This window comes from Pteropus medius, unplaced genomic scaffold (assembly GCF_902729225.1).
Source record: "Pteropus medius unplaced genomic scaffold, Ma_sr-lr_union100, whole genome shotgun sequence".
NCBI lineage: Eukaryota > Metazoa > Chordata > Mammalia > Chiroptera > Pteropodidae > Pteropus > Pteropus medius.
Window position 1 is genome coordinate 10113812 of NW_024344378.1, and position 27345 is coordinate 10141156.

Sequence of the window (27345 nt, forward strand, 5' to 3'; positions counted from 1 at the left end):
AGACTCTGAAAAGATAAGGAAGAATTAGTTATGAAAATAAAGAAAGAATTGGCATTCCAGGCAGAGGAAATCATGGTTTATTTGAAGGAACTACAAGTGTGGTTGAAATATGGCATGTATGTTTGTGTGGATGTGTGTGTGTATGTGTTTGGGTGGTGAATGGAAAGGGGGAAGAGAAAGACGGTTGGAGTAACAAGTTTGAAAAGACTGTGACAACCAAAAGTGAATTATTAATTATGTAGCTTGTGTTTGTAGTAAGGGCAGGAAGATTATAATGGGAAAATGACTGAAGACAACCTGCCTATCTGGGCAGATCAATGGATTTCTTGTAAGAGAAAACTTTGCCGAATAACCGTTTGAAAAATATTACAAGCCAATTTGTGACTTCTGCTTCTAGGTGGAGTATAGCAGGTCATGGCAGGCCAGTGTTTTTGCTGTAAAAACTAGGGAGGAAAAGGATAAGTTACAAAATCTACAGTTTAAAAGATGAAAAAGCTGTGGAAACAATGAGTACTATGTGAATTAAAATTCCAAAGAGGGAAGAACTCTTCCTAGGTGATAATCTCTGGCCATTTTCTTCCCTGGGGATATTTGCCAGTTCTGGGCAAGGATTAAGAATTGGGCTTGGCCTGGAAAGGGAACCTCTCTAGGAGAAAGAGAAACAAGTGAAGCTTTTGGTGTTTGTTTGGGGCTGGCCTGACAGATCGTGAACTAGCAGAAAACCAAACACCAAGGAGCATTTGCTGGTTCCTAGATGATGCAGGACACTAGGGGACATGGCTGGAAACTTGTAAAAGGCTGAGTGAAATATCCCAGTTTCGTGGTACTTAGAAGACAACGTCTCACTAGAAGGAGAGGTCCTGCCACAAATAACCAGTTACCCCTTTGAGACATTTGCTAACTATTGAAACTTCTTGGAGTCAGAGGGCAAAAAGCTAAACTCAGAACCTTTAAAAGGCAGAACTGACTTCGAAAAAAAAAAAAGACAGATACTAAGCAGGCTCTCAGTGAAAAGCCAGGAGGCCACCTCTGAGAAATAGGGACAAATCGCAATCCCTGTTTGGGCTGAGGTGATCTGCCTATTTGATGGAAGATGACATGATCTGAAGCCTCTAGATTCTTTTATATACAATGTCTTGCATACAGTCAAAATTACAAAATGCGTGACGAGATAGAAAACTATGACCAATAATCAAGAGGAAAACCAGACAATACAAGCAAAGCCACAGATGGCTACATGTTAGGGTTAACAAACTTTGCATAGAATTATGATTACTAAGTTAAAGAAAATGTGGAAAAGTAGATGAAAAGCTAGATAAGTTCAACAGAAAATTAGAATCTATAAAAAAGCATCAAATGCACCTTCTGAAAATGAAAAACATACTATACGAAATGAAGAACGCTTTGGATGAGTTTAGCATACAAGACACAACAAATACAGAGTTAGTGAATCTGATGACAGGTCAACAGAAATTATCCAAATTGAGACACAAAGAGAAAAAAATTAAAGAAGAAAAAGAACAAAGTATAAGAGACGTGTGTAACAGAAACAGTCTAAAAACAGTTTAACACATTTATGCGAGAGAGGGAGGGAGAAGGAGAGAAAGAGAGTGATAAGAAAATAGGATGCTCCAGAAGAAATATTAAATAATAACGTCTTTGGGAAGACATTATCCCAAAGATATTTTAAAAGACCACTGAACCCCAAGCAGGGTAAAATAAAATAAAATTACACATGCATAGCATAGCAAAACTATTGAAAACTAAAGATGACAGTCTTAAAAACAGAGAGGAAAAAGACAGTTTATTTTAAAGGTCAACTGTAAGACTAATTTTAGTCTTTTAAACAGAAACTATGGAAAAAGAAAATGGAATAACATCTTTACTGCTGAAAGAAAAAATGTGGTAAAAGATATCACTAATGATTTAACCTGCACCCCAAATTGGATTTGTTGTCTACCATCTCATACTTAGGACATGTATGGGATCTTTGAAACACTCTTCACCACTCCAAGTTACTTGGCCTCATACCTTTTCAATATTATATAATTTGGGGCTTCACTGCCATGTGGCATAAAGATCATCTGTGCCAGGTTATGCAAACTGTAGCTTTCTTCTCCTCTAAGGTGATGTTTACTTTTGTACTCCACTGGCTTGGCTCTGCAATCAAATCATAGCATCAGTGTAATTTTCTCATCAGGACTTGACATTGCTTTGACCCTCCCTATTAGCAAGAGCTTTCTGCCTGTACATTAGGAATACTGCTTGTACTAGAAGCCTCTATTCTAATTCTGTAACATATAATGTCGAGGATTAGAGATTTTGGACATTTTTCAGGCGATCGTAAACATTGGATTTGGCGTTTAGTCACAAACTATAGACCAGGTCATTTCTGTCATGTCACTTAGGAATTCCCTACACTTAAAGAGTGGAGACAGATGGAACAGTTCAGTCATATAAAAGCAGTGCCATCATCGAGCCGCAGGTGCCTTTTGGTGTGATTTAACATATCTCAACAGTGACCGAGAGGGTGTGCAAAATGTGTGTCTTTAGTACTTACGTAGATTCATCATAAGTGATACAACAGTGAAAACGTCCCGCAGCTACTCCACTTTCCAGACTCCCCATGGTGTTTGGAATGAGCACCCAGTATTTATTGGATGCCTCACCTCTTTCCTGGAACTAAGGAGACACCAGCCAGCATCAAATGAGCAGTCCTGGATGATTAGAATGAACCAGCTGCCCCTCCCCATCAGATGGTCCAGTGAACATCCAGAGCCCTTCTTCTCAGGCTGCATGAATGCATTGTGTTTCTTGTTCTTGTTTGTTTGGTTGTTTTTGTTTTTTGTTTTTCGGGCACTGATTCCTCGGGTGGGTGCCTTTGGACAGCTAGCACTTTTTTTGCCTGACTCCTGCTAGGGACTAGAATCTCTTCTTATCCTGCCTTGAGTTCCTCGTACTGATTTCCCTTAATGATGGAGCTTCCATCTGAAATATTTAACATCTCTGCTCTACCAAATCCTGCCGCTGGCCCTAGTTTTTAGATTAGAGACCATTCAACTTTCACATCATCGCTGGATCTGGACTTGATTACTCATTCCTCTGTTTTTACTTTACCTCTCCATTTTCAGTCCGATTTTCCTCTCAGTTTCCTCCCAAGTTACTGCCAACTTCTGTGTAGCTTTTCCAGCATGCTGCACGACCAGCCTTTAATCCTCTGCTCCACAGTAACGGTTTCATTATGTTAAGGCACCCCACATAATGATAATTAAAGTTTACTATTTACTAAAGGATAGAATAGAAACCATTCAGAACATAATTCCTAAGAAGCTAACTGATATCAAACACAGCAGTATACTCTGCCTCCCAACGGCCATTTTAATTGTGAGATCACTTAATTTTCTTAGATGCGGGCACAGTTAGGAGGCTGAGATGAATTGAACACAGGTTTCAGAATATAAGTTGTGGACTATTAGATGGTGTCTTCAATCATTAGTTCAGAAGCTCCCTAGATGAACTGCAGGACCCGAATGGGGATAGTGAGGGGTAGGATCCACAAAACACACCCATTATCAACCAAAAAAAATAATTCAGTGGTCTATATTAAAAAGTCCTTTCATACATTCTTGCACTTGCATTTTACAATACCCTTGTGAAGTGGTTATTATTTTTATTGTGTGCAGTTTGAACCCAACAAATAATAGTCATTTTATTGCGTGTTTACCACATACTAGATTAGGGTCACATATTTAACATTCATTATCTCATTGAAGCCATAAAAGACCCCAAAGAGGAAGCAAATGTTTTTCAGATGAGGAAGCTTGAGGGTTAGCGGAGCTGTGCCTAAGGATGCAGGAGCAGCAGGTGAGAGAGCTGGGATGTTAAAATGGCCAGCTCTTTATTGTACAGTTTGGAAGTGACTTGCCTAAGGTCTCCCAGCTAGGAATTTTTGGGACTGGAATTGAGCCGAGGGCTTATGATGATTTATCGTTCATTTTTAAAAGCAATTTTATTCACGTAGCATACAATTGACTTATGTGAAATGTAAAATTCAGCGGCTTTTAGCATATTCACAGAGCTGTGTATCTGCCTTAGTCGGCTCAGACTGCCACAAAAAATAAATACCATAGATTGGGTTGCTTACACAACAAAAATTATTTTAGCTCTCAAGGCTAGAAGTCCAAGATCAAGACACCAGCATGGCGGTTTCTACTGAGAGCTCCTTTTCTGACTGATTGATGGACGGCAGTCTTCTTGCCATGTTCTCACGTGTTAAGGGGAGAGAAAGAGAGAGAGCAAGCCTTCTGGTGTCTCTTTTTATAAAGTTACTAATTTCATCATGAAGGTCCCACCCTAAGAACCTCATCTAAACCAGTTATCTCTCAAAGGCCTTATATTTAAACACCACGACATTGCAGAGTAGGACTTAAACATAAATTTGGGGGTCACAAATCAGTTCAAAGCACCTGATTTCTCAGGTCAAAGGCCCCACAATGACTAGTAAGTGTCCTCTGTTCCAACCCAAATTCTCTAGAGAGAGAATTGGATACTCAGCCTACGTCTCATCCTGACTGCAGTGCAGTCAGCTGTGGCCATAGCAGATCGCTACGTAATTGAGTGGTAGTGTGGTTTAACCCATTTCCTAGTGAGGAAAAAAAAAAAGTGCAGCTCGCTGCCAGCGTTAATTAAATTTTACATAAACACACTCTTTGAGGCTAAAGCAAATCTGACTGGTTTTCAGTGTGAAAATAAAATATAAAAACAGTTCTTGTAGTTATTTCTAAACAACTTGTCTCTAATCCTAATGTAACAGAAATGTATACATAGATCAGATTCATCAAATGAATCTTTGGCTAACAACTATTTGAGAACGATGTTAACACATCACGTAGGAATGCTGCGTTTACTAGGATTTGACATTTTCAGCGATGGAGAATTACTATATTTTGTAAATGGAAATACCATTACTAAAAACAGAATGCTATAAATAGAACAATGTCATTTGTTTCTAAAGACTATCAATATACTGGAGCGATACGAAAATAATAATAAAAGCGCGATATTTCATGGCAAACTTCAGGGGTAAGATTAGGACTGTAATCCACGAGTTATCTTGGGCTACATGCTGCAGCCACAAAGTGCTGCCGGTGAGTATTCTCAGGGCAAACGGGAAACGGGTTAAAGAATTCTATTGCTTAAAAAAAAAAATTTTACCACACAGTATTTATTCCTAAATGATATATTTTTTAGTTTGGCTTGTTTGTCTTTAAGATTGTTGTTCTCCCTTCTATGGGCAAATAAGTTATCACAGATCAGTAGGATGCCTTTATGGCCTATTTTGAACTTTGCTAGGGTAGATGGAGTGTGTACCTTTTACTCCAGCAGTATTTTAACCTTCCTGCTAAAATGTGCCTTAGATAATCACCAATGAATCGCCACGGTCTCTGGTCAGAACTCCAATATCTCCCAGCCCTGTGTGAACCATACAAGTTGTTCAGCTTTCAACTTTTTGTTCATTTTACCTACACTCATGGAGCTTCACCTTATACATTTGCAGCCTGGTACTCGGTGAAGCCTCAGGAGGACTCTCCTGAAGTCTTGGAGCTCTTTCTCTGCATAGTTTCTTCTGCCTCACGACTTGATACTTTGTCTCAAAACTTCCAGCTGCCTCAGCCTCCCAGGACTGTGATCTCCGTGTCCGACACGAAGTGAAGTCACTGAGCTCATTTGAGTTTCTCCTCCCTCCATTGCGATCCACAAATCCACTGCGATCTGCAAATCTCCTCTAGTTAAAAGCGAGGATATTCATAGGACTCACCTTATTTGCTTTCCCTTTTTAAAGGATCACTGTTCTGAGCTTCCTATAGATCCATCTCTAAAAATGCTTGTGTATTTTATTTATTTAGTTGTTTGCTGTTGGGAAGATAAGTCCAATTCTTGTTATATCATAATGGCTAGAAGCAGAATTCCAGTCCACAGCCTCTTTTAAACACCTGCTCTGTCTGTAACTGTCTGTTTCTATTTCTAATTTTGTTCATTTTGCCTTCTCTTTTTTCCTTAATGTATTTTACTAAAGGTTATTCATTTTATTGCTCTTTTCGAAGAAAAGATTATCCCAGTTTGTTATTTCGAATATATCAATATTTACATTTACCTACATGTAATCAAAATTTTTTCCTCATTCTTTCTTCTACTCTCACACCTTTAAACAGGGGTCATTTAAATATATTTAGGTATTATATGTTCTTATATATATACAAATAATGTAGAAATTCCTTCAGTGATAAACGCAATATTTGTTTATCTTAAAATAGCTTTATTTTACCCTCATTTTTGAAAGATAGTCTTTTTATGCACTTTTAAATGAATAGTTATAGACATACCTTGGAGATATTGCAGGTTTGGTTCCAAACCACTGCAATAAAGCAAATATCGCAATAAAGCAAGTCACACAAATTTTTTGGTTTACCAGGGCATATAAAAGTTATGTTTACACTCTGCTGTAGTTAGTATGTGTGCAATAATAGCATTTTGTCCGGAAAAAAACAACAACAAACAACGTACACACCTTAATTAAAAAATACTTTGTTGCTAAAAAGTGCTAACCATCATCTGAGCCTTCAAAATGAATCATAATCTTTTTGCTGGAGAAGGATTTTGCCTCAATGTTAATGAAAATGCAGCGTCTGTGGAGCGCAATAAAATGAGGTATGCCTACGTAGTCTAATCAGAATTCTATTGTCTTTTGGTTTTCATCATTCCCTTCAAGAAGTCTGTTACAAGTCTGTTATTTCATACTAGGCTATGTCCTTTCTCTTTGATAGTTTTTTAGCTCAGTCATTAGTATTCTTCAATTTCAATGCAGTGTATCTAGGTCTAGATTTGTTTTTATTCATCCTGTTTAATATATGTTGATTTCCTTTGTTTATGGATTTATGTCTTTCTGTAAAAATGTCCTCAACTGTTATTTTTTTCAAATGTTGTCTTTTCCCTGTTTTCTATTCTCTTAGGACTCCTGTTATTTATACATTAGACCTTCTCATCCCTCTCTGTATATCTTAACCTCTCTTTTGTATTATCCATCTCCTAATATTTTGAAGCCGTATTCTTAGTAATTTTTTAATATTTACTAATTTCCATTTCACTAATTCTTTCTTTGGTTCCAATTAATTTTCTGTTTTACGTACCATTGAATTTTACAAAAAATTTAAATAGTTGATATTTTAAATTTCCATTTGTCTCTTTTTTGAAACACACTTGGCATTTTTGGTAGTCTCTTGTTGGCTCATCTTTGTGATGGGTATATGTTATTACTTATTATTTATATATTTAATCTTTTATATTTTTTATCCAGCAATTACAATACCTGAAGTGCCTAGTATCTGTATCTGCTCTGTGTTGTTTCTGCTCAGAGTGGCTTGTTTCCTTGTGAATTTGGTAACCTTGATTACTGCCTCATTTTTAGTTGACCATCTGTGGAATCCTAGAGGTCTAAAATGGAAATGCTTTTATCCAAATAAAATTTTTGTTTGCTTCTCTTGGGTGCCAGGGATACTACGACCTGAGATCTTTTTAACCTCTCTTTAGTGTCTTGAATTAATGAAGAGTCTCAGATTTAGCCTCCCCCACCTTGTATGTTGTCCGACTTCCCTGGTAGAATGTAAATGTCACAAGGACGGGGACCTTATCTAACTTATTTGTCATGCTTTTCTTATTGCCTATCACATGGTAGGTATTATAAAGGTATTTGTTGAAAAATTATTGAGTACTTTAGTCTGCCTTTTTTTTACTTGAAGTCATGTAAAAAAACAATTATTCTCATGCTATTCGTGAGAAGTTTAGGTTCAGCATTAGAAGTGATGGTGAGTCAGCAATAGAAAAGCTGTGGGAGTAAGAATCCATATTCATTTGTTTTAAAAAATTACTAAAGAATAGAAAACACTGATAATGTATATTAATTTTCCCTCCATTAGAAGTCGAAAGGATATTTTTGGCAAGAGTCAAATAGTAACTTATCTTTTTGCAAATACAGACTGGAATGTGTTTCTTCCCATTAAACTTCTCTTTGTCATTTCAACCGAGAAACTATACTTTCTGACTTCGAAAAAAGTTGCACTTAACATTTCTGTTAAAATTTCTTGCACCTTAAGTTTGCTTTTACAATGATTCTAAAGTAGTTTCAATTATTTTAGATAAGAAATTTGTTAGGATATTCAAGCTACTAAAAGGAACTTGGTTACCATGTATTTGGAAGAACTGTTTTCAGATTTCTAAGACTATAGGAAGAGTTTCTAGGATGATGTGATTGACCCTAAAAAGCATTTCAAAGTATCATAACTAAATTATAAGCAAATCATCTATATTTTAAAATCTGAGTTGATACTTAACCTGAAGAAGACTAAGGTTAAATTCATAGGGAAACCTTTCTTTAGCCAGAGTTTGTCTTTGATAGTAAAGTTACCATTTTCCAGTGTGCCAGTCAATCAGGTACTGAGTAATATCTGTGTGCCTAACAGTATTGTGTAAGGTGTCTTATTTCAGACTTACAGTTATATATGAGTATGTTTTATGAGCATATGTATAGCCTGTTATAAGCATCTTAAGGATAAGAGTAAGATCTGTTCGTTAGTAGGCTTTTGCATTGTACCTGTGGTCCTGGCATGAGGTTATAAGGACCAGAGTTATTGTGGCTGTTAGAAAAGGTCCGGACATTAATTACAAGGAAAAAAGTAGAAAGGGACATAATTCTGGGATCTCCGTATCTTATTAGTATGATACCTGGTGTAATACACAGTCTGTAATATACTTCCAGAACAAATTCAGTTCACAAAGCTATCCAAATCTCTGATTTTAAGGAGTTAGTATCAGCTGGGGATATAGGAAACACATTAAATAAGTGTAACAACAAAAACCATTAATTAGCAACACAAAACAGTATAATAAGTAAAAATAGGTGGTTCTAAAAATACAGGCTACAGAAGTTGAGAGAACGAAGAGCTCAGTGTGGGTTAAGGTAGCTGGTAAACATTACATGAGGAGGTGGTATACAAGTTAATTTGGAGGGGGAGGAGGCATTTGAGAAGAGTAATAACAGTGATGGAGAGGAAATAGTATGTATTATTGTGAAACAGATAGGAAAGTGTTCTGTCTACTACAAGGCATTTGCTTAGGGGAGTAGCTAGAGATGATGCTGGAGAGGTAGGAGAGCATAAATTGTAGAAGACCTTAAAATCTCTGTAGACCTTAAGCTCCATAGGCATAGACAGTGTCTATTTTGTTCACCATTATAACTCTAGTGCCTACTATAGAGACTGGTACATAGTATATATTCCATAAAGTTCTGTTGAATGGGTTAATTGTGTGGATGAAAGTACTTTGAAATGTTGAGCATTTATCTGGAGATCAGTGGGCATTCACTGGAGGTTTAGGAGTACGAAGATGTCATGTTATAAATAGCGTTTTATAAAGACTATTCTCAAGGCAATGGGCAGAATGGACTAGAAGGGATGGAGGCTGGATGGAGGGAGAGCAGCTAGGCTATTCATGTAATCACCCTTCAGGTGAGAAAGGTTAATAGTGGACTGAGGATAGTGGAAAAAGAGTTGTTTGAAGACTGGAACTGGACTGTGATTTATTGGCACGTTTTCTACCCAGAAGACAGTGAAAGGGATATTATCGAGATGATTATCAAGGGATATTTTTGTAGTTGGTAATTAAGTTTGAAAATACCTATTTTCACTGCCTATCTTTTTTTTTTTTTTTTTAACAGTACTTCCTTCCCCACATGGTCATTTGATTAGGTTTCTTCAGTGATGCTCAATTATCCACCAATTCTTTTTTTCTAGCGCTATTATGTTTACCTATTCTTTGGATATTTATGATTTGCCAGACCTATCGTATAATTCCCATCATATAAGTATCGATTTGGGAAGTAACTACATAAAAAATAACTAGAACTTCTATTGTGAAAGCGTGCAGAGGCACAGACAACAGAGAAGGGAGTGAATGAATTCCTGACACGCGGCATCCTTCCACCAGTCTTCCAGGCTGAAGAAACGGCTTGTTCTCCCAAGCTTAGAATCCCACTTCCTTAGTTTAGAACTTCTGGATCTGGTGGCTTTTGCCGTGTTGCTTACTAGCATCAAGCTCTAGCTGATAAACCTCCAGGGCAGTCTGACTATTTTCTTGTTTTTACCCTGATATATAGATAAAGTGGATTTGTGTAGATTGTTTGCCCTACTCTCCAGCCCAGCCCAGCTCTGACTCTTCAGAGTTAATCAGTGAATCAAATGTGTCTCTAGAGGAGTGTCATTTGATTCAAGACAGGATGCTGGGTACCCTGCTCTCCAGGACTTACCTAAGGATTGCTGAAATAAAAGTCCCTCCCATCCCACCTAGCTCACTTTGGGCTCGTGGGTTTTTAATTTTGCTTTGATCCGCGAGCGGACAGCCCAAGGCCTTCTTCCCCCTAAGGGCCAAGCCCCCTCAGGCAAGAGAGGATTTCCTCCCCTGGCAAGGGCATCACTTAGTGGAGGAACAGAACAGCTCTCCTTTTCTTTCTCTGGGACCAAAGCGGGAGGCTAGAAAGCCACTACTAACAGCAATGATATTATTAATTATTATTTTTAATTAATAATGCGGGTTGGGGGAGGGGGAGAGCTGACACTTACTATTGCACGCCTCACCGCGCTTGGGGACAAAAGCCCCGCCTGGCGCCGCGGCAGAGCGAGCGGCGTGTCCCCAGCGGCTGCTGGACCGGGTGGGCGGGCCGGGGCGGGCCAGGGGAGGCGGGGGAGCCGGGCCCCGCCCAGCGCGGGCCCCTAGCTGTCAGCGTTGCTTTGCCCCGGCGGCGGGTCCCCTTGGCCGCTCGTCCCCAGGCATCCAGGTGTCCTGCGGGAGGCGTCCCCAGGCTGCGAGCCGCCTCCCCACCGCGGGCGCGTTTGCGCGGGTGTGCGTTTCGGGGATATTTTCCTTTCCACGCCCTGCCGGGTTTCTCCTCTGCGCTCGCTGCTTCGGCTCCTGCTCCTTGAACCATGTCCGCAAGGGGTGAGTAGGGGCCAGGTGCGCACTGGCCACGGATCCCGCGCCCAGGCCGGGTGCCTCACGGCGCGGGTCAGGGTGCAGACCAGGGCGGGCCAGGCAGGTGCGGGAGGGCGAGGGCCTGCGAGAGCCGCGCTGGCCCCAATCCGGCCTGAAACTTTGCCATCAGATCTCTAGGCTCTGGGGAGTGCAAGGAAGCCCTTGCCCTTGACCTTGATCCCCGGGTGTGGGCGAAGCCTGACTGCTAAGGTCGGTGCCCAGCTCACCTGTACAAGCTGCAGGTCTGAGCCTGGAGAGCGTGGGGGATGGGCTCACTGCTGCCTGTCCGGCTGGGGAACCGGCTGAAGGGCTGGCCCGGAGGGAGGAAGAGGTATTTTTTTTTCCTCCTTTCTTGTTACCATTTTGCAGCTCGGTTATGGAAGGAATCCAGGGCTTGATGCAGTAAGATTTAAAGCTGCAGTGCTTACACACCATTAGAAAAAGTAAATTCCCTACCTGCACTCCTATTTGCATTAATCCCCCGCCCACCCCATCTCCCCCACACACAGACACACACTCACGGTTTTCTTTCTGAAGTGAAACAGTTACTGCAGGTGAAACTGGGTGAAAGAAAAAAAATCAGAACATCTTTTCAGGCAAGAGTGAAGGGAATGTATTTCTTACCATCTGGAGCCAGTGGTGATGCTGGGGAGAGCGGGTTAGTCATAGCTCGGTGGCTGCTACTATGAGTGAAATATTAAAGAGATCAAGTCATTGTGCAGCTTGCCAGCAATGAAAATGAAGTGATTTGGTTGTTTTACCATGAGCACGCAAGGGAAATGTTATTTTTAGAAAGAGTGTTTGCAAAGCAATAATCCCACCCCGCTGGACACCCTGAAACTCATAGGAGGAGTTACAGAGTTTTCTTTTTTTCTTTTTTAACTCTGAAGGGTTAACCCTGCTTTTTGGGGGAGGGGGAGTGTTTAGGAATTTGATGACATGTGTTGGATGGTTAAGTGCTGCTTTTCAGGATTCATTCCCGTGCACGTCATGAATAGAGTAATTTCTATCCAGAATGTTTAATTTCCTTTTTAAGGAAACTGGTTTTTGTTGATCTAGCAATATGATTGGTTGGTTCTGTACCTGGAAATGGAATGATAAGGGCTGGGTGGAATGACAGAATTTATATTTGCAGATATGAGGCTACAGAGGTGATATGGGGCTCAGAAATGGTACCCGCCTAATGACGCCTAATAATGTGTGCATGTTGGAGAAAGAAAAAAAGAGGGTGGAACAGATATGATTTTAGGGGACCGGATATGTATATGGGATCTTCTGAGTGACTCCAGCTGTACAATCTCTGAACTGTATTCTAAGACTGAGGCTTTCCATTCTGACCTCCGTCTGTCCCATGTACAACCAGGAACGTGTGGGGGAATATCTCTCATAGGTTGTAAAACTCTCTGTGGTCAGAGTCCACTTCTGGTCCAGCCCTACACCACCCAAACCCCTGAGTACAGAGCCTTGCACACCATAGGTAACTACTGGGAACGTTGGTGTGTCCTAGGAAGTATCAAGTTCATTAGGTAACCTCCCCAGTGTCACCTGGTCTCTGGCCCCTCCAGGGTCTCTGTGGTTTATCTGAGGATATGAAGTGAAGAGGGCCCTAGTGATTCAGAGGGCTAGAGTGCTGGATTGGTCCTGAGTTCTCAAATAGTTCTTCTTGAACTTGGTTTCAAGCAGGATGATTTGGAGTCAGACGCAGACATCTCACTCGGCTGTCTTGTTTCCCCCTCAAATCCCATGTTGATATTTAGCATTTAACTGTTTAAAATCTGACTAATCTTGCAGAGGCAGGAGGAACATGATAATAACTATCAATTATTGCATGATTTTTATGTCAATTATTGCATGATTTTTATTTTGACATGTGTCATTTTATCTTCACAATAACTGAGGCAAATAGATACTGTCATCACCTCCCCATTTTACAGATGAGGGTACCGAGGTTTTTGAGGGTTACATAACTTATCCGAGCTCAAATAGTTGATAAGTGGGAGGTCCTGATGTCCACCCAGCTCTGTCTGACTTCTGATCGCATCCACTTTGTCTTACTGCTTCTCTATTATTAGTCCTTTGAATATTATAGTAAACATCACAATCATTGATTGACTAAGAAAAGAGAGAAAATGCCTCGTATTTGAGATTTAAAAGAAACGGCCTTTGTAAATAATTTGGAATTCTCGGTACATTTAGAAACATCTCCATGGACACTTGCTAATGACACCGAGGATTGAGGAAATGAGCAGGTATGGGGACTCTCTGTCTTTTCCATGATCGATATTGCAGTAATGAGGGAGATGGTTGGGCATGATTGACTCCATTGTCCTAAGTTTGGCATGAGTTTTAGTTGCAGACTGAGCCGAGTCCCTGGCAGTATCCACTGAAAGCAGAGAGGTGGTGAGGACTGCCATCAGCTTTATAGAGTAGCAGCAAAGCCCTCTGCCGGACAGTGACTCTTTCATAAGGTTGGGGTACATAGGGAATATCGGAATCAGAGCTACACTCATTTTCATTGACTTCTTCAGCTTCCATGCTTACAGTAGAGCTCAAGGTACACGTAACTGTTCATTGACAAAGAGGAGAGTTCGTTCTGTTTCTTCTTTTACCTCTTGTAGCTTCGCTTGTTATGCCACTCATTTTATCACTATGCCTTTATCAGATTCTTTCACAGTGATGTCATAAAGATTAATGTACCAAGAGTCCTTATTTGGTGTTAAGTGAGGCAATTTTTCTGACCTTTATCAGCTACAGTTTTTCTTCTCTCTGAGTTACACAACTCTCAAGCAGTTTATCAAACTGAAAAAAGAAGATATATTCGAAAGCCATGTTTAGTCATTAGTAGTTTGGGTATTAAAATAAATCAAAACAGCAACACACTACACTTCCTGGAAGTCCTTCTTTTGCATTTAAAATAAATGGGTTCCATTTCAATAGATTTTTTTTTTACATGAGAGAAATAATTTTTGACATTGGTATCTCACATGTGGAAAAATTATGTTTCAGAAAAGATTTTCAGAAGGTTGAATTATTTCTACATTGTATCTGTGAACAGCATTACTTTTTTTTTTTTAATTTAGAGAAGGTTGAGTTAATCATCCTTCTCAAGTTATGGCTGGCTATCATCATCAGCTCATCAGACCTCTTTCTTGTTTAATTTATTTATTGGTATATTTTTTTATCCCCATCCTCCCATCTCATTCTCTCTTCTCATAGGCAGTGACTCTAATATATTTAATGTGTGTGTCCTTGAATTTGTAATAAAACCAATTCTTAGACCAGTTCTTATATTTTAAGCTATAAGTACAAAGTCATCGTATGTGTGTGTGGTTCAGGGATTAATCAAATTCTTGTTTGGATAACTGATTTTATTAACATATACATATTTCTGATCTTATTTAAAAGTTGATATCACTTAATGCAACAGCTAGGGGCTAGGTAGACAAAATGAAAAAAGGTTAGTCTGCCTGCCACAGGAGCTCACACTGAAGTGTGCGTGTGTGTGTGTGTGTGTGTGTATGTGCGTGTGTGTGTGTGTGTGTGTGTGTTGTCTGTGTGTAAAGTTATGTACACAGCTGATAAAGATTATCATCCAGGAATGATTCAGCCGGTATGGAAGGGTCAACTAATCGTGACTGGAAACAGCTTCGAATTTGAAGCTGGATCTTGAAGGGTGAATAGGAATTTGGCAGTAGAATACTGAAAAATATGGTTTCCTTCCAGAAGGGGCGAAAGGGCAGGATATGTAGAGAGCAAGGAGTCAGTGATGCGTGAGGGGGTACAGGATTTGCAGTTGGGAGGAAGTGAAGAGTGGGGAAGACGAGGGAATGATGTATCAAACTAGTAAGCCTTTACTTACACCAAAGTCTTTTCCTAAGGCTTTCCTATAGAGAACTATAGATGTAAAGAAGACAAGTGGGAGGTCTGTCCTCAGTACATTCAGAATAACTCACCCCTGGTTATTGTTCCACTGCCCACAATATTAGAGATGGTATTTTTTTGCCCAATTATAGTGCAGTGAGTTACATTTTATCCCGACCATGACCACAGTTCTCATTTAGGAAGAAATTTTGCCAAGAGCCTTTCCTTGTGTTTCTTTTCATGTGACAGATTAGGCTATCTGAGCCTTATCTTTAGTTTTGTACCTGACCCCAGAGCATCCCAGCACTAAGAGTGCTGGCACTCGGGAGGGCCAAATGCACAACCACCCAGCAACATGAATGGAAAGCCCATTCCCCCAGGAACAAGTGTGCATTCTTCACTGACTCTATTTTTACATGCACATTACTAGTTCCCTCAGTTTTAGAGAGAAACAAAACAGCACTACTTTAAAATGAAAGATGAAATTTTGTAAAATTTATGGAACAGTATCTTTCAGATAGCAAATTAGTCATCGTCTTTTACGGGAGAAACATTTCTTTTTTCAGGAGCCTGTGGTTTCAGGTTCTTCTCCAACTTCATTCACATGAGTGTTCATTGACATAAGTACTACTAGTCACTCGATACAATTTGACATTTTGTCGCTCCATTCATAAGATGCTAATTATTAAGACTTGAACTCTACTTCACTTGTGGCTGCCATTGTCTGCTTAATCATTTGTTTCTAATGTCCTTGGGTAGAAGAAGGAAAACAAATGAGAGTGGCTAGCATTTCACCCTAATTAAAGCAACAGTCTCTAAGAATATCATCCTTCCATCCTTTTATCCACCCATTTTTCCAATAGGTATCTATCTATTCAGCCTTCCTGGAGTTTATAATCAAACTTACATCATTGAAATACAGCTGTCTGTCTAAATCCATTAAATTTTATAATGTCACTAAAAACTGACAGCACATATTGCCTTCACTAGACAGTGGGGTTGTTCTTTTTCAAAATACATAGCAGCTAGTGCCAAAAAGAACCTGTTTTGTTCATTTAAGGACTTCTTAAGAAGCATTTTGAAGTTCTGTGGTCTTCTCCTGCAGCCCATGTTGTCACCCACTGTGGCGATGGTGTGGCAAGACTAAACATGTACCTATGATGCTGCCGCATGGACAGAGCGAACCCTGTGTTTCCTGTAGGCTCTACTGGGCACTCTCATTTTTGGCTCTTGTTTCCTCCCCCACAAGAGTTGGGGTATACTCTTTGCTGCCTTTGTGAATACCTCATGGTCTAGAATACAAATGTGATCATTCTGTCACAGACAACACCTTGGGGCCCAAACCAACTCACCTACAAACTGGAGGGTGGGACTGTATTAAGAGGTGAGAAGAGAGAGGGAGCGAGAGAGAGAACGTGAGTGCACACGCTCGACAGAGGGATTGTTACAGATTAAACAAGACTATTAAGCATAGAAAATAGAGACATTGGATTTGGGTATAACGTAAGTATTTGCCGATGTAAATTGAACGATAACATTTTTCTTTATTAAGAATAAAATAGAAGCTGAGAGAGTTGCAATTTATATTAGGTATAAAAGGGATTCCACAGAAAATACATGCTTTCTTCTCTTCCCTGCCCCTAAGAACATTCAGAAATGCCAGCCATTATCTGGCAATTTCTTAACAGCAAACAGGAAGACAATGTGATGGACAGTGGTTAACTCTTTTGATTGACCCACCCCACTGATATTTAATCAGCAAGTATTTATTGAACCTCTTTCCTAGAATAGCCAGATTTATTCCAAATCCATTCCTGATCTGATATGCCAATATGTTAATTGATGAAGTCATTTAACAAATATTTATTAAGCACTCTGGGGTGAGGATTGTTATGATTTTTTAGGTGGAGAAATATTAAAACGTGTTAGAATTTGTGATTGAATGAGGCCGGAGCAAATAGGAGCTGATCAATATTAATCGATCACATTTAAATATATACCTTGTTTTACATGCACCATATAAGTTGTCATCCAAATAAGATTCTTCTGTCTAGGACAAATGCTAAACCTGATGGGATGCTGGGACAACAGGTGTTTAGTGGGCTATCCCAGGCAAATTGGGACTGCGTTCCTCCTTACTAGTGGTGTTTTTAGCTAGCATGTGTTTAGGTGTCAGTGTATTCCTTGGTCTCGAAAGGTAGAATTTGGGTCAATATCTGAATCTCTGCCTATAGTATTAGCCACACTGTATATTATCAACATCAAAATTTAACTTAAACCCTGGGCTGGCTATTTCCTCCCCTTTGATCCAGCACATTCTGGGCTGTTTACTCACATGGGAAGTAAGTATGCTCATTTGTAGTTGCTGTTGTAGACTAACATTTACTACAAAGTCAAACTCAAATGAATTTTTGGAATATTTTTTTGTTTGTTGGTTGGTTGGTAATTCACATAATAGTTTTCTTCTAGTGGGATAGGTTACCTAGAGAAAGAACTATTGTGGGAAGGAAGTGTTTAGTGCCTTTGGTCCTTCCATAGTCATTTTAAATGAGTGGCTCCATTTCTTCTGGTTAATGCAAGATCAAAGCAGCTTTAAAATGTGTAGTTTGATTTACCTACAGTTATTTTTGGACTCACTTCTTACTTAATGACTTTCTGCCAATGTATTTGAGATTTATTTCCCGAGTTCATTGTATTATTTTATTGAGAAAATTATCTAACATGCATTTACCACTATGAAGGAATTGTTCATATTTCGTTTTATAATTATTGGGTGGGCAAGTCATTATGTACCAGATATATTTATAAAATTCTTTATATTATTGAGCCCTGCATTAGAATAAAAATGAAAGCAGGAGTTGTGGGTCAAGAACTCAAAATTACTCGCTGATTGATTAGAGGTCATATGATTTGGGTCTTTGTTAATTTCTTTTTTTTTTAGGTTCATCAGAGAAAGAGCTCTACATGCACAATTATTGTTATTCACATTTTAATAAATTAAAGTTCTTTATTTTGTATAGTGTGTTCTTTCTCCAGCTCTTTAACATTATTACATATGTGAATAATATTTGATGGTATGTATGTAACTATGTTAGAGTCATGTTATAAATAGATAAAGAAATATCCTATAATATGTTGTGCTTAAAACTGTGTCCAAGGTCTTTATTCATGCTTTTCTTTCTCCACTTAATTGGGAATTCATTTAAAAAACACATCCACAACAGGGTAGGCACCAGAGAACTGAATGGTAACAATGAAGGGAAATGAGGACAATGAAGTAAACAGCTATTTCTGGCTTTCAGCTCCAAGTGGGAATGAACAGAAGGAGAGGAGTCCCAGAGTCTGGGGGAAGGAGGGAGGGGAGGAAAGCCGTAATTTTTTAATATTAAAAAATGTAGAAAAGAGGTTAGGGTTGGCGATCTCTAATGGATCGTAGGGAGATTTTTGTTGTTGTTATTCTGTGTAAAATAAGAGAAGCTTAATTTGGATTCATTTAAGCATTTGGGTGAGTAATGAGCCTGAGCATCAGTGATGGTTTAGTTTACTCACCAGTTCCTAAGTTACTATTTATTTTAGGGGAATATATTCTCTGATTAGACACTTTTATCTATATTGTAGAATTACACTTATAAATAATGTATTCATTTATCCTGTCATTCAGTATTAACTGAACACCTGCTAAGTGCTTAAGTTGTTCTACATATTGAGGTGAGATAGCTACTTACCAAATCAACATTTATCGTGACAGGTGGTACTAAAGTGCTATGAAGGAAAATAAAAAGCAAGTAGAAGAGAGAACGCTGGGGAGATGAGAGAGAGGGAAGGGAAGGTGCTATTTCATATGAGATGTTAGCGGAAGTCCTCTTTGATAAAGTGACATTTGAGCAGAGACCTGAGGGAAACGAGGGGGTCACGCGGATTCTAGTGGAAGGGTTTTCTATGCTGTGAGATAAGCAGTCATAAGCCTTGAGATCTACCCTGCTTGTGTGTCCTCGGACCAGCAGGGAGTCCAGTGTGGCTAGATCAGAGAGTACAGGGGAGAGGGATGGAGATGGAGTCAGAGAGATAGTGGTCAGATTGGTCCTTTTAAGGCCACTGTGAGGATATGAGTGAGACTGAGTGAGATAGGAAACCGAAGGATAGTTCTACACAGACTATTTTACAGATAATTTTCTGCATTTTTAAACATGGTATGTGTTTAGGGGGGAAAAAACCCTGTCATCACATTATTCCAAATTCTACCATTTATTAATGTTATCACTGTTAGCATTGCAAAAATGCTACTGAAATATGAAGAAACATATTCTATGATTATGGCATTCATTCATTCATTCATTCATTTATTCAGTGTAATCACCGAGTGCTTGCTATGAGCTAGGCTTGAGGGGTACTAGCTCCTGTAGTTACAGAGCTCCCAGACTAATGAAGGTGAGAGATCTGAGTACAGAAGTTGCAGCACACTATGACCTGGCGTGATGATGCTACCTACAAAGTGTTGCAGGAGCACAGCGGAAGGACCTGGGCCATCCCGATTGGATGAATACTGGGCCAAAGAAGACTTTTACAAAGCAAGTGGTATTGGAATGGGGCCTTGAAGAATGAGTGAAATTCGCCAATTGGAGAAGTGGTGGAAAAGTATTCCAAACACAGTTGTAAATTTTTTCATCGGTAATTAAGCATATTAAATATTAAGAATAAGACATTTGAAGTTAAATATAACATACAAGAGCAATATGAGGAAAATTTAAAAACTACACCGAGGAGCATAAAAAATTTAAGTCATTGGAGAGACCTACTGTGCTCTTTCGTAAGATGACACAATATTGTAAAAAAAATAATTTTCTTTAAATATCTCTATATAAGAAGTGAAATTCTAATTAAAATGCCAATAGAATCTTTTTTATGATACTGTTATTCATTTTATAAAATGAAATATGTGAAATTCTTAAAAAGAAGTGTAATTCAAGGAGATTAGTCCTACTGGATATTAAAACATAATATGAAATATTTGCTGGGGCCTCTGGTCACCTGTCCTACCCACACCCAAACTGGTCTCTGTCAGCTGCTTTGGCCAGAGGCTCCTCACCACAGCATAACTGATAACTAAGGTGTAATTCGGAAAGCAAAAAGCTAAAAAGCTAAAAGCTTCTTTTTCAATCCTAAGAACTATAATCCCACTGTCCAGGGAAACTTTTGATATAAAAGAGAAATATATACATACAGTTAAATTCAAACAGAACAATTTAAATAACAAATGAAAAGTGAAATGTCCCCGTTCCTTGAAGTAAGCACTATTCTCAGCTGCTTAGATTCAATTCCAGAGAAAAGTTTATGTGTAATAAGATACCAAAATTGATGCATTTATTACCAATAAGACTGCTATCTACTTACCTACTGACTTTAAAAAAACCACATTGCCCTTTTCACATAATATATCTTGAGATCTTTCCATATTAGTGCATACAGATATAGCTTATTTTTTATGACTGCATGGTGTTCAAGCATAAGGTTGCACTATACCTGATTTAATAGTCCTTTATGGATAGATACTGTGTTTGTTTGCTTTTACAGACAGTGCTGCACTGAACATCTTTGTGCAAATGTTTTTCTGAGGTTTTTAGAACAAAGCCTTAGATATTAGACTGTAACTTTCAATGAGGTTTTACTGTTGGTTCAGAGAAAATGGTAAGAGAACGTGGTCCAGAGAATACTTCAAACACCCTTCTGTGCTTGACTTGCCCTGGGCTCTGTCCTGTGCTGGTTCCTCAGTCTCTGCCTAGCTAGGAACAGCTTGTTTTTCCAGCACTAGAAAATGTTACAGACGTTTTCTTCATTCATGCCAACGGACAGACCACTTCTAGCCCAGAGGAAAAAAAAAGAATATTTATTTTTTCTTGCTTCTTCTAAAGCCAACCTCATTGCCTGTTTGTTATGGGATTAATTTTTTCTAAAATGATCCATTGCTTTTAGGACAAGATGTTGACCAAATAATCTGGTGCTAATATATTACCCAAAGGCTGGATTATTTATTCTTATTCATGGTCATTTGATATCCTCAGTTAAAAAACAAAATCGGAAAGTTAATTCTTTTTTCGGTTGAATCCAAATGTCCTCACTTAAAGATAACCAAAATGGCGGGCCCTCCAAAGGAGGCATTGCGTGCTCGTGGGAAGAATTGTATGAGGAGTTGGGAGACTTGAGTTTTACGTTGAGTTCTGCTCCTGCAGCTGTGTGATTGCGGGCGCATCATACAACAGACCCTCACCTGGTATTCCCATCTCTTCCCTGGATGATCTCAGAAGACTCTCCACTTCCAAGTCCTGAAGCTAAAAATGAATTTCTAGATCAGATGACTAAATTTGACTTTGACTAAATTCCTGTAATGTTTAACTCTTGGCTGGAGTTTCAGCAGCAGAAGCAGAGTTGGCAGCATTTTATGTCATGTTACTTGGGCAAAGGGGTTGGGGAAGGGGCTGGCTGCTTTCTGAAGTCACGGCACTAACATTTTAGTCTGTTTTTCACTTTTGCTTTTGGAGAATATGATTCCAGGTTTACTAGGATAACCAACACAATTTCTGAGAAACCCATGATGCGTTTGGTGTTCTCAAGCCAATAAAAATGAAACTTCTTAAGTTAGTTGATTGCATATCATTTTTAATGTTGTTTATAACATATCTGGTTAAGGAGCCCAAACCTAAAACTAACAGAGGGCCAACTTTGCTCTTAAAAAGGGTCATATGATATATATTAGTTTCATTGAATGAATTTATTTGGAAACATGACTGATAAGGCTTAATATAAGAATATCATATCTAATGTTTAAAAAAAATTAAATGCCAACTTTAGTATGGAGTAGAAGAGACTAGGAAAATGTCAGTATCTTTGTTTTTTCCATTCCTCTTCCTGTTGTTTCTGGTAACAAACAAAAATACCAAATGTTTATTTGGCAAAGAGGAAATGCACATTTGAGAAATGAGGATTACTGATTTAAGTATTCATTCAAGCAGCATTGTTTACCTTATATAGTTTTTGACTTTTCAATAAGGCATCACTAACTGAGCTTTTTTTCCCCCTCTTTTGATGAATTTGGTGGATAAGTCTTCAGTCCTCAGAATCATGATAGTCGAATTATACACCATCTTTCTCAATTAAGAAATGAAAGTATTGAAAGATAAGTTGGGGAAAAGGCTCTTACATGCTCAGTGGCTCTTTTTATAGTAAACAATGATTTCTACTTTCGTATTATTCATTGTAGAAGAAACTATTCTTCATGAAATTGATGTCGGCATGCTAAATGTAATTTAAAAAATATGACTTTAATGCCTGTTAGAACAATTTTTTTGAAAAACTATTTTTACTCTCATTGACTAGGTCGTGTAAAAGAGATGACATTTAATGGAAATATCTTTTATTAATAGAATGTTAGAAGAAATGTTTTGTAAGAAATTGTTGTCATTTGTAACATACTTTTAAAATTCAGTAGAATGCTTTTGGAAGTTGTGCATATTGATGACATAAAACCATGAAAGGGATGTATTCTATTTATCTTCAGCTTTGTTCAGAATGTTACCAGCAACACATTTACTTTTTCAAGCTGCCTCTTTTCAAATTCATTTCTTAGTGTTTCTCTGGGTTTTAGATTCTGCTTAAACTAGATTATACATATATGTGCACTTATTATGAAGAATATTTAAAGGTACTTCTCTAAAGAAATGTTGGTAATAATTTCAAAAGGTTAACAACAGATTGACAAAGACCCTAGTGGAGATAATTTGACAGGCTTGACTTTATTTGGGAAGCAATATTCGTGGATATCGTTACCACTTGAATAGTAGGAACAATGTCATAGTTGAATCTGTCTGCCCAGCACCTCACATACTCATTTCACAGATATTTATCCAGCACCTATTCTCTTAGGCGCAGTAGATGCAACAATGCACAAAACAGATTTTTAAAAATTACTTGCCAGTGGGACCTTACGTTTTGAGTTATGTTATTATATTTATGTAAAAATTGTATTTAAGAAGTAAGTAAAATATATAGCATATCAGATGGTTTGGAGAAATGAAGCAGGGATGAGGAATGGAGAGTTCGAGATGGGGGCAATCGGGGAAGGCTTCATTGAGAAGATGACATTTACACAAAGAGAAGGAAAAGAGAAAACAAGTCATACAAGGATCTAGAGTAAGAATTCTCGTTAGGGGAAGAGCCATTGCAACCCCGAATCAGGCACGTGCTTGGAGTGTGTCGGGCACAGTGACGCTGGTAGATGGGGGAGTTCAGAGGGGTCGTGGGGGTCAGAGGGTCGGTCATGTGCTGTCTTGTGAACGAGCATAAGGACTTTGGTTTTTACGCTGAGTGAAATGAGAACCATTGGAGGGAGTTGAGCAGATGAACACACTTTTGTTAAATGTTGACCTGAACTGAATATGCCTTTAAAGAAAACATGGGAAACCCTGATCCCTGGCTTTGACTTGTTTATTTATATAGTATTGACTCATCCTTGGGTTCTGTGTTGTTTGCACATGCGCACAAGCGTGCAGGGCTAGGACTAAGGTGAGAGGAGTTAAGGCGCGCCCCTCAGAGTGATGCTTCCTTAACTTTTGGATTCCAGTCACCTCCCTCTCCCTACCCTAGTCTTATCCTGGGTGTGTGTTTATTGTTTTAATTTATGAATAACTATATGAAGAAAATTTAGCTCTGGCTACTGTGCCCATTTGTAACTAGCAAACAAAGTGTATATCCTGTACTGCAGATCGCTTATATTGTTGAGACAAGAAAGAAGGAAATGTAGCCAACAGCTAATGGGCAGTCATTGCTTGACATTTGGCTTAGAGCACTTGATAGCGTCCAGAAGAATAACTACTAGAGGAAGGCAAACCCCTTCCTTCTGTGGTTTCAGAAAGGAAAGGCTGTGAAACTAGATAACCACCCCATAAAGGGTGTGACTAAGCTTAGAAATAAAGATGTATGATGGTAAATGATTATATTTTCAGCAAACCCATGAATTTTGGAATGGCACATCAAATAAATTATGATTTCTTAGCATGTTTTTGAGATAGTGACCAATCCCCTAGGATATAGATTATGTGCAAGTATGACTACTGTCAAAAATCTGAGCTGCCATTGTTGACGGGTCTTCTGTGATATACACCAGGATGTTTCAGGGTTTTTTTTGGTTTTTTTTGTTTTGTTTTGTTTTGGTTTTTTTTGTTTGTTTTTGAAAGCAAACTAAATGGAGGGAAGAGCTGAATTTATTGGACATGCATATACATTGAACAGCGTGAGAGACAGGCATACACAGTAGACACGACCTCTGAAGGCCTGAGACTGTATTAAAACAGGCACAGATAACGTTTTCATTGTTGTCTTTGCGTCTGTCTCTGCTTATCTGACAGTAGAAGCATAATTTCAGAATTGAATTGCACTTTTTCTTCTGGATTTCTTTTGTATAGATTGCATATTGGAAGCTGGCCAACCAGAGACAGTATCTAATTTCATGTCTGTTTACTACTATGTATGCTTTTTAAGAACTGAAAAATAATAGGCATAAATGATAGCTAAAAATATAGTCAGTCCAATTCTCCAAACTTAGTTCATGATTCCCATTAAAATGAGAATTATTCAAGCACAGGACTTCACGTGATTTATAATTGTTTCCCCATCATTTTGGTATTTCAGCAGTTCAGTGCGATCATGTCTAAGAAAGTGTGATCAGTGTCTAATAAAGCCTTTTAAGTAATTATTTTTAGGTAATGCTCTTCTTAAATTTCAAGAATGTATAAAGAAAGCAATCAGAATTGTAAACTTGGTCGTTTGTACAAATGGACAACTTTTATCAGTATCCCTTGTGTCTCTTTTTTACGTCATTTTATGTATCACTGCCTGCTAATTTTCTAGATTAGCCTTGATCGTGGGGCTCCCGCATCAGAAAGCTTCCCCGACCTGCATTGCTTCCTGAATTACCTTCAGATTCCTCCACCCCTGCATTCAAGGTTTCTTTGTGATATATATCAGGCTAGTTTAATTTTTTCAGAAGGAAGAGGCGTACTCATTGGATATGCATACACAGTGTACAGAGTGGAGAGACAAGCACACACAAGAGAAATGACTCCTGAATTAATGAATTTTCTACAGCTTGATTTCATGGTTGCAGTGGCTCCCCTATGCAAAACATTCCCATGACGCCCCACTGCTCTTGAATTGCCTTCAGATTCCTCTTACATGGCATTCAAGACCCTTTGTGACCGGGGTACCCCACTTCACTTTTTTGTCTTTGAAATCTTTGCTTAGATCAAGCTAGACTGTTCATCTTTCCCAAACATAACTGCTTTTGACTCTCCTTCCACCCTTTTCTTCATGAATTTCTGGCAAAAGAGTGTCTACTTTTTAAAGTCCATCTCTATGTGCTATGAATACCTTTCTTTTGAGAGGGTGAAAGAGAGATCGAGACCTGCTTTTTTGAGGTCTCTTGAGTAATAATGTTCTTTGTATTATGGAGATTTACGTGCTTATTTTAATTGCATTCCTCATACTTAGAAAGGAAACATTTTTTTAAGCTACCATTTATTGAGTCCCCACTATGTGCCAGGCAATGAGAGGCAGTGTAACATGATAATTAAGACCAGTGTAGAACCACACTGCCTGGGTTCAAATCCCAGCACTGCCGCTTACAGCTGGGTAGCCCTGGACAAGTGCCCTCACTTCCCTGTGCCTATTTCCTCATAAATACCAAGTTTCTTATAGGGTCATTGAGAGAATTACATGAGTTCATATAGTACTTAGCACATAGTTAATATCCAATGAATATTAACAATTATTATTTGTAAATGTCATAATTTTTTAGCCTACTAAAAACTCTATGAGGTTTATATTAGCCCTATTTTAAAGATGAGGTGAGTGAGACTCAAGGAAATTAAGCAACTTGTCCAAGGTCATACAGCTAGGAAATGGCAGAGCTAAGATTCAGGCCTCAGTTTGTGTGGCTACACTACATGTCTTAACCATTTAAAAAAATTCAGCATGATGCCATGTGCCTAGTGGGAGCTTGATACATATTTCTTGAGGTTAAATTATGAGACAACAGAATTTATTTTAAAAAAGCATAGATTTTCGAGTTCAGATTTTGCCTCTGCTTCTTACCAACTATGTGGATTTCAGGATGTACTTAAATCTTCCTAGCCTCAGATTCTCCTTTTTTTTTTTTTTTTTTTGGTAGAAGGATGATAGTAATAACGACTCCATAGACTTAGTAGAGTGAACGTGTAGATTAAATGAGAAAACCAGCGTCAGCTGCCTAATGTCTGGAAAGCGCTCTATGTGTATGAGTTCTTTCCCTCACTTCCCTTATTACTATTTCTTAACTATTATCAGTACATTGGTCAAGTTAAAATACTGTGAGAGACGTGGTTCTGATTAAAGCGGTCACAACAACCTATCAAAAAGAAAATACTGGTCATTGTTATTCTAGTAATGGCCACGAAACATGAGAGGTTTGTTTTATGTTAGTGGGCACGATTTAGAAGTTTGAAGATATCTCTATGTTGCCTGAATTATAGTGATCAAAGATCGGGTTGTATTAACCAGTATTATCTTTCAAAATGCAATGTCATGGAAAAGTCTTATAAATGACTTAGTATAATCTGATTGTTTTTCTTTGGACTTAAATCAGCCAGCATTGAGGAGAAAGGAGATTTGCTTTGGAGGAAACATGAGGGGAAAATAGTTTTTAAGCTACAGGAATACACCTAAGCAGGAACCGAGCAGCATACAGGGACATGGTGACCGTCGGCCTGTGAAGGAGATGAGAGAGAATTTACCATCAGAAAAACTCCCAGATTGGATCCTCAGCCCTTAAGTAATATTTGACTGCAACACTGAGCTTCTTTCCTGACCTGATTTCATGGGACCAATTCATCTAACAGAAAAAGTTCTTTTTCCTATGATAGGGTCACAGAGTATTTGTAATTAAAATCTGCTACTTTCTAAAAATTCATAACAACATGAAATCGATGAAAAATTGACGTCTTAGTTTAGACTTCAGTTTTATTTTCAGGAAACGAAAAGATAGCAGTAGAAGAGCTCGATGATTTCTTCTTCCTTCTCCTCGGAATCCACCCTCATTGTAACAATTCTGCTATAGTATGTTCACTTTCAGAGTTCATTCAGTATCTTCTGATTTAATACGTCAAGTGCTAACCTTTTATGAACCAGAAGAGTCAGTGTTTTCCTCTGTCCGATGTGCCTGTAGGTTGAAGAATAGAAGGCCTGTGCCCAGCTCGCTCCGAGTATTTTTCTAGCTGAATGGAACATGTGAGAGTGCCAGGACTGGGAGGCCGAAGGGCAGTTTGTTGAGATGATAAGATGCTCGCAATTTACCAAGCTAACTTGCACCAGCGCAGGCCT

At 38.6% G+C, this 27345-nt stretch overlaps 1 protein-coding gene across 1 annotated transcript in view; it reads left to right on the forward strand.

Annotated features, from left to right (window-relative positions):
* Positions 1-10821: 10821 nt before the first annotated feature.
* ABLIM1 (actin binding LIM protein 1) overlaps positions 10822-27345 on the forward strand; it is a 254075-nt gene continuing 237551 nt past the window's right edge. Inside the window, exon 1 of the mRNA XM_039871135.1 lies at positions 10822-11046. Within this exon, the coding sequence (XP_039727069.1) occupies positions 11034-11046 (13 nt within the window). The 5' untranslated portion in view covers positions 10822-11033. The remainder of the gene's footprint in view (positions 11047-27345) is intronic.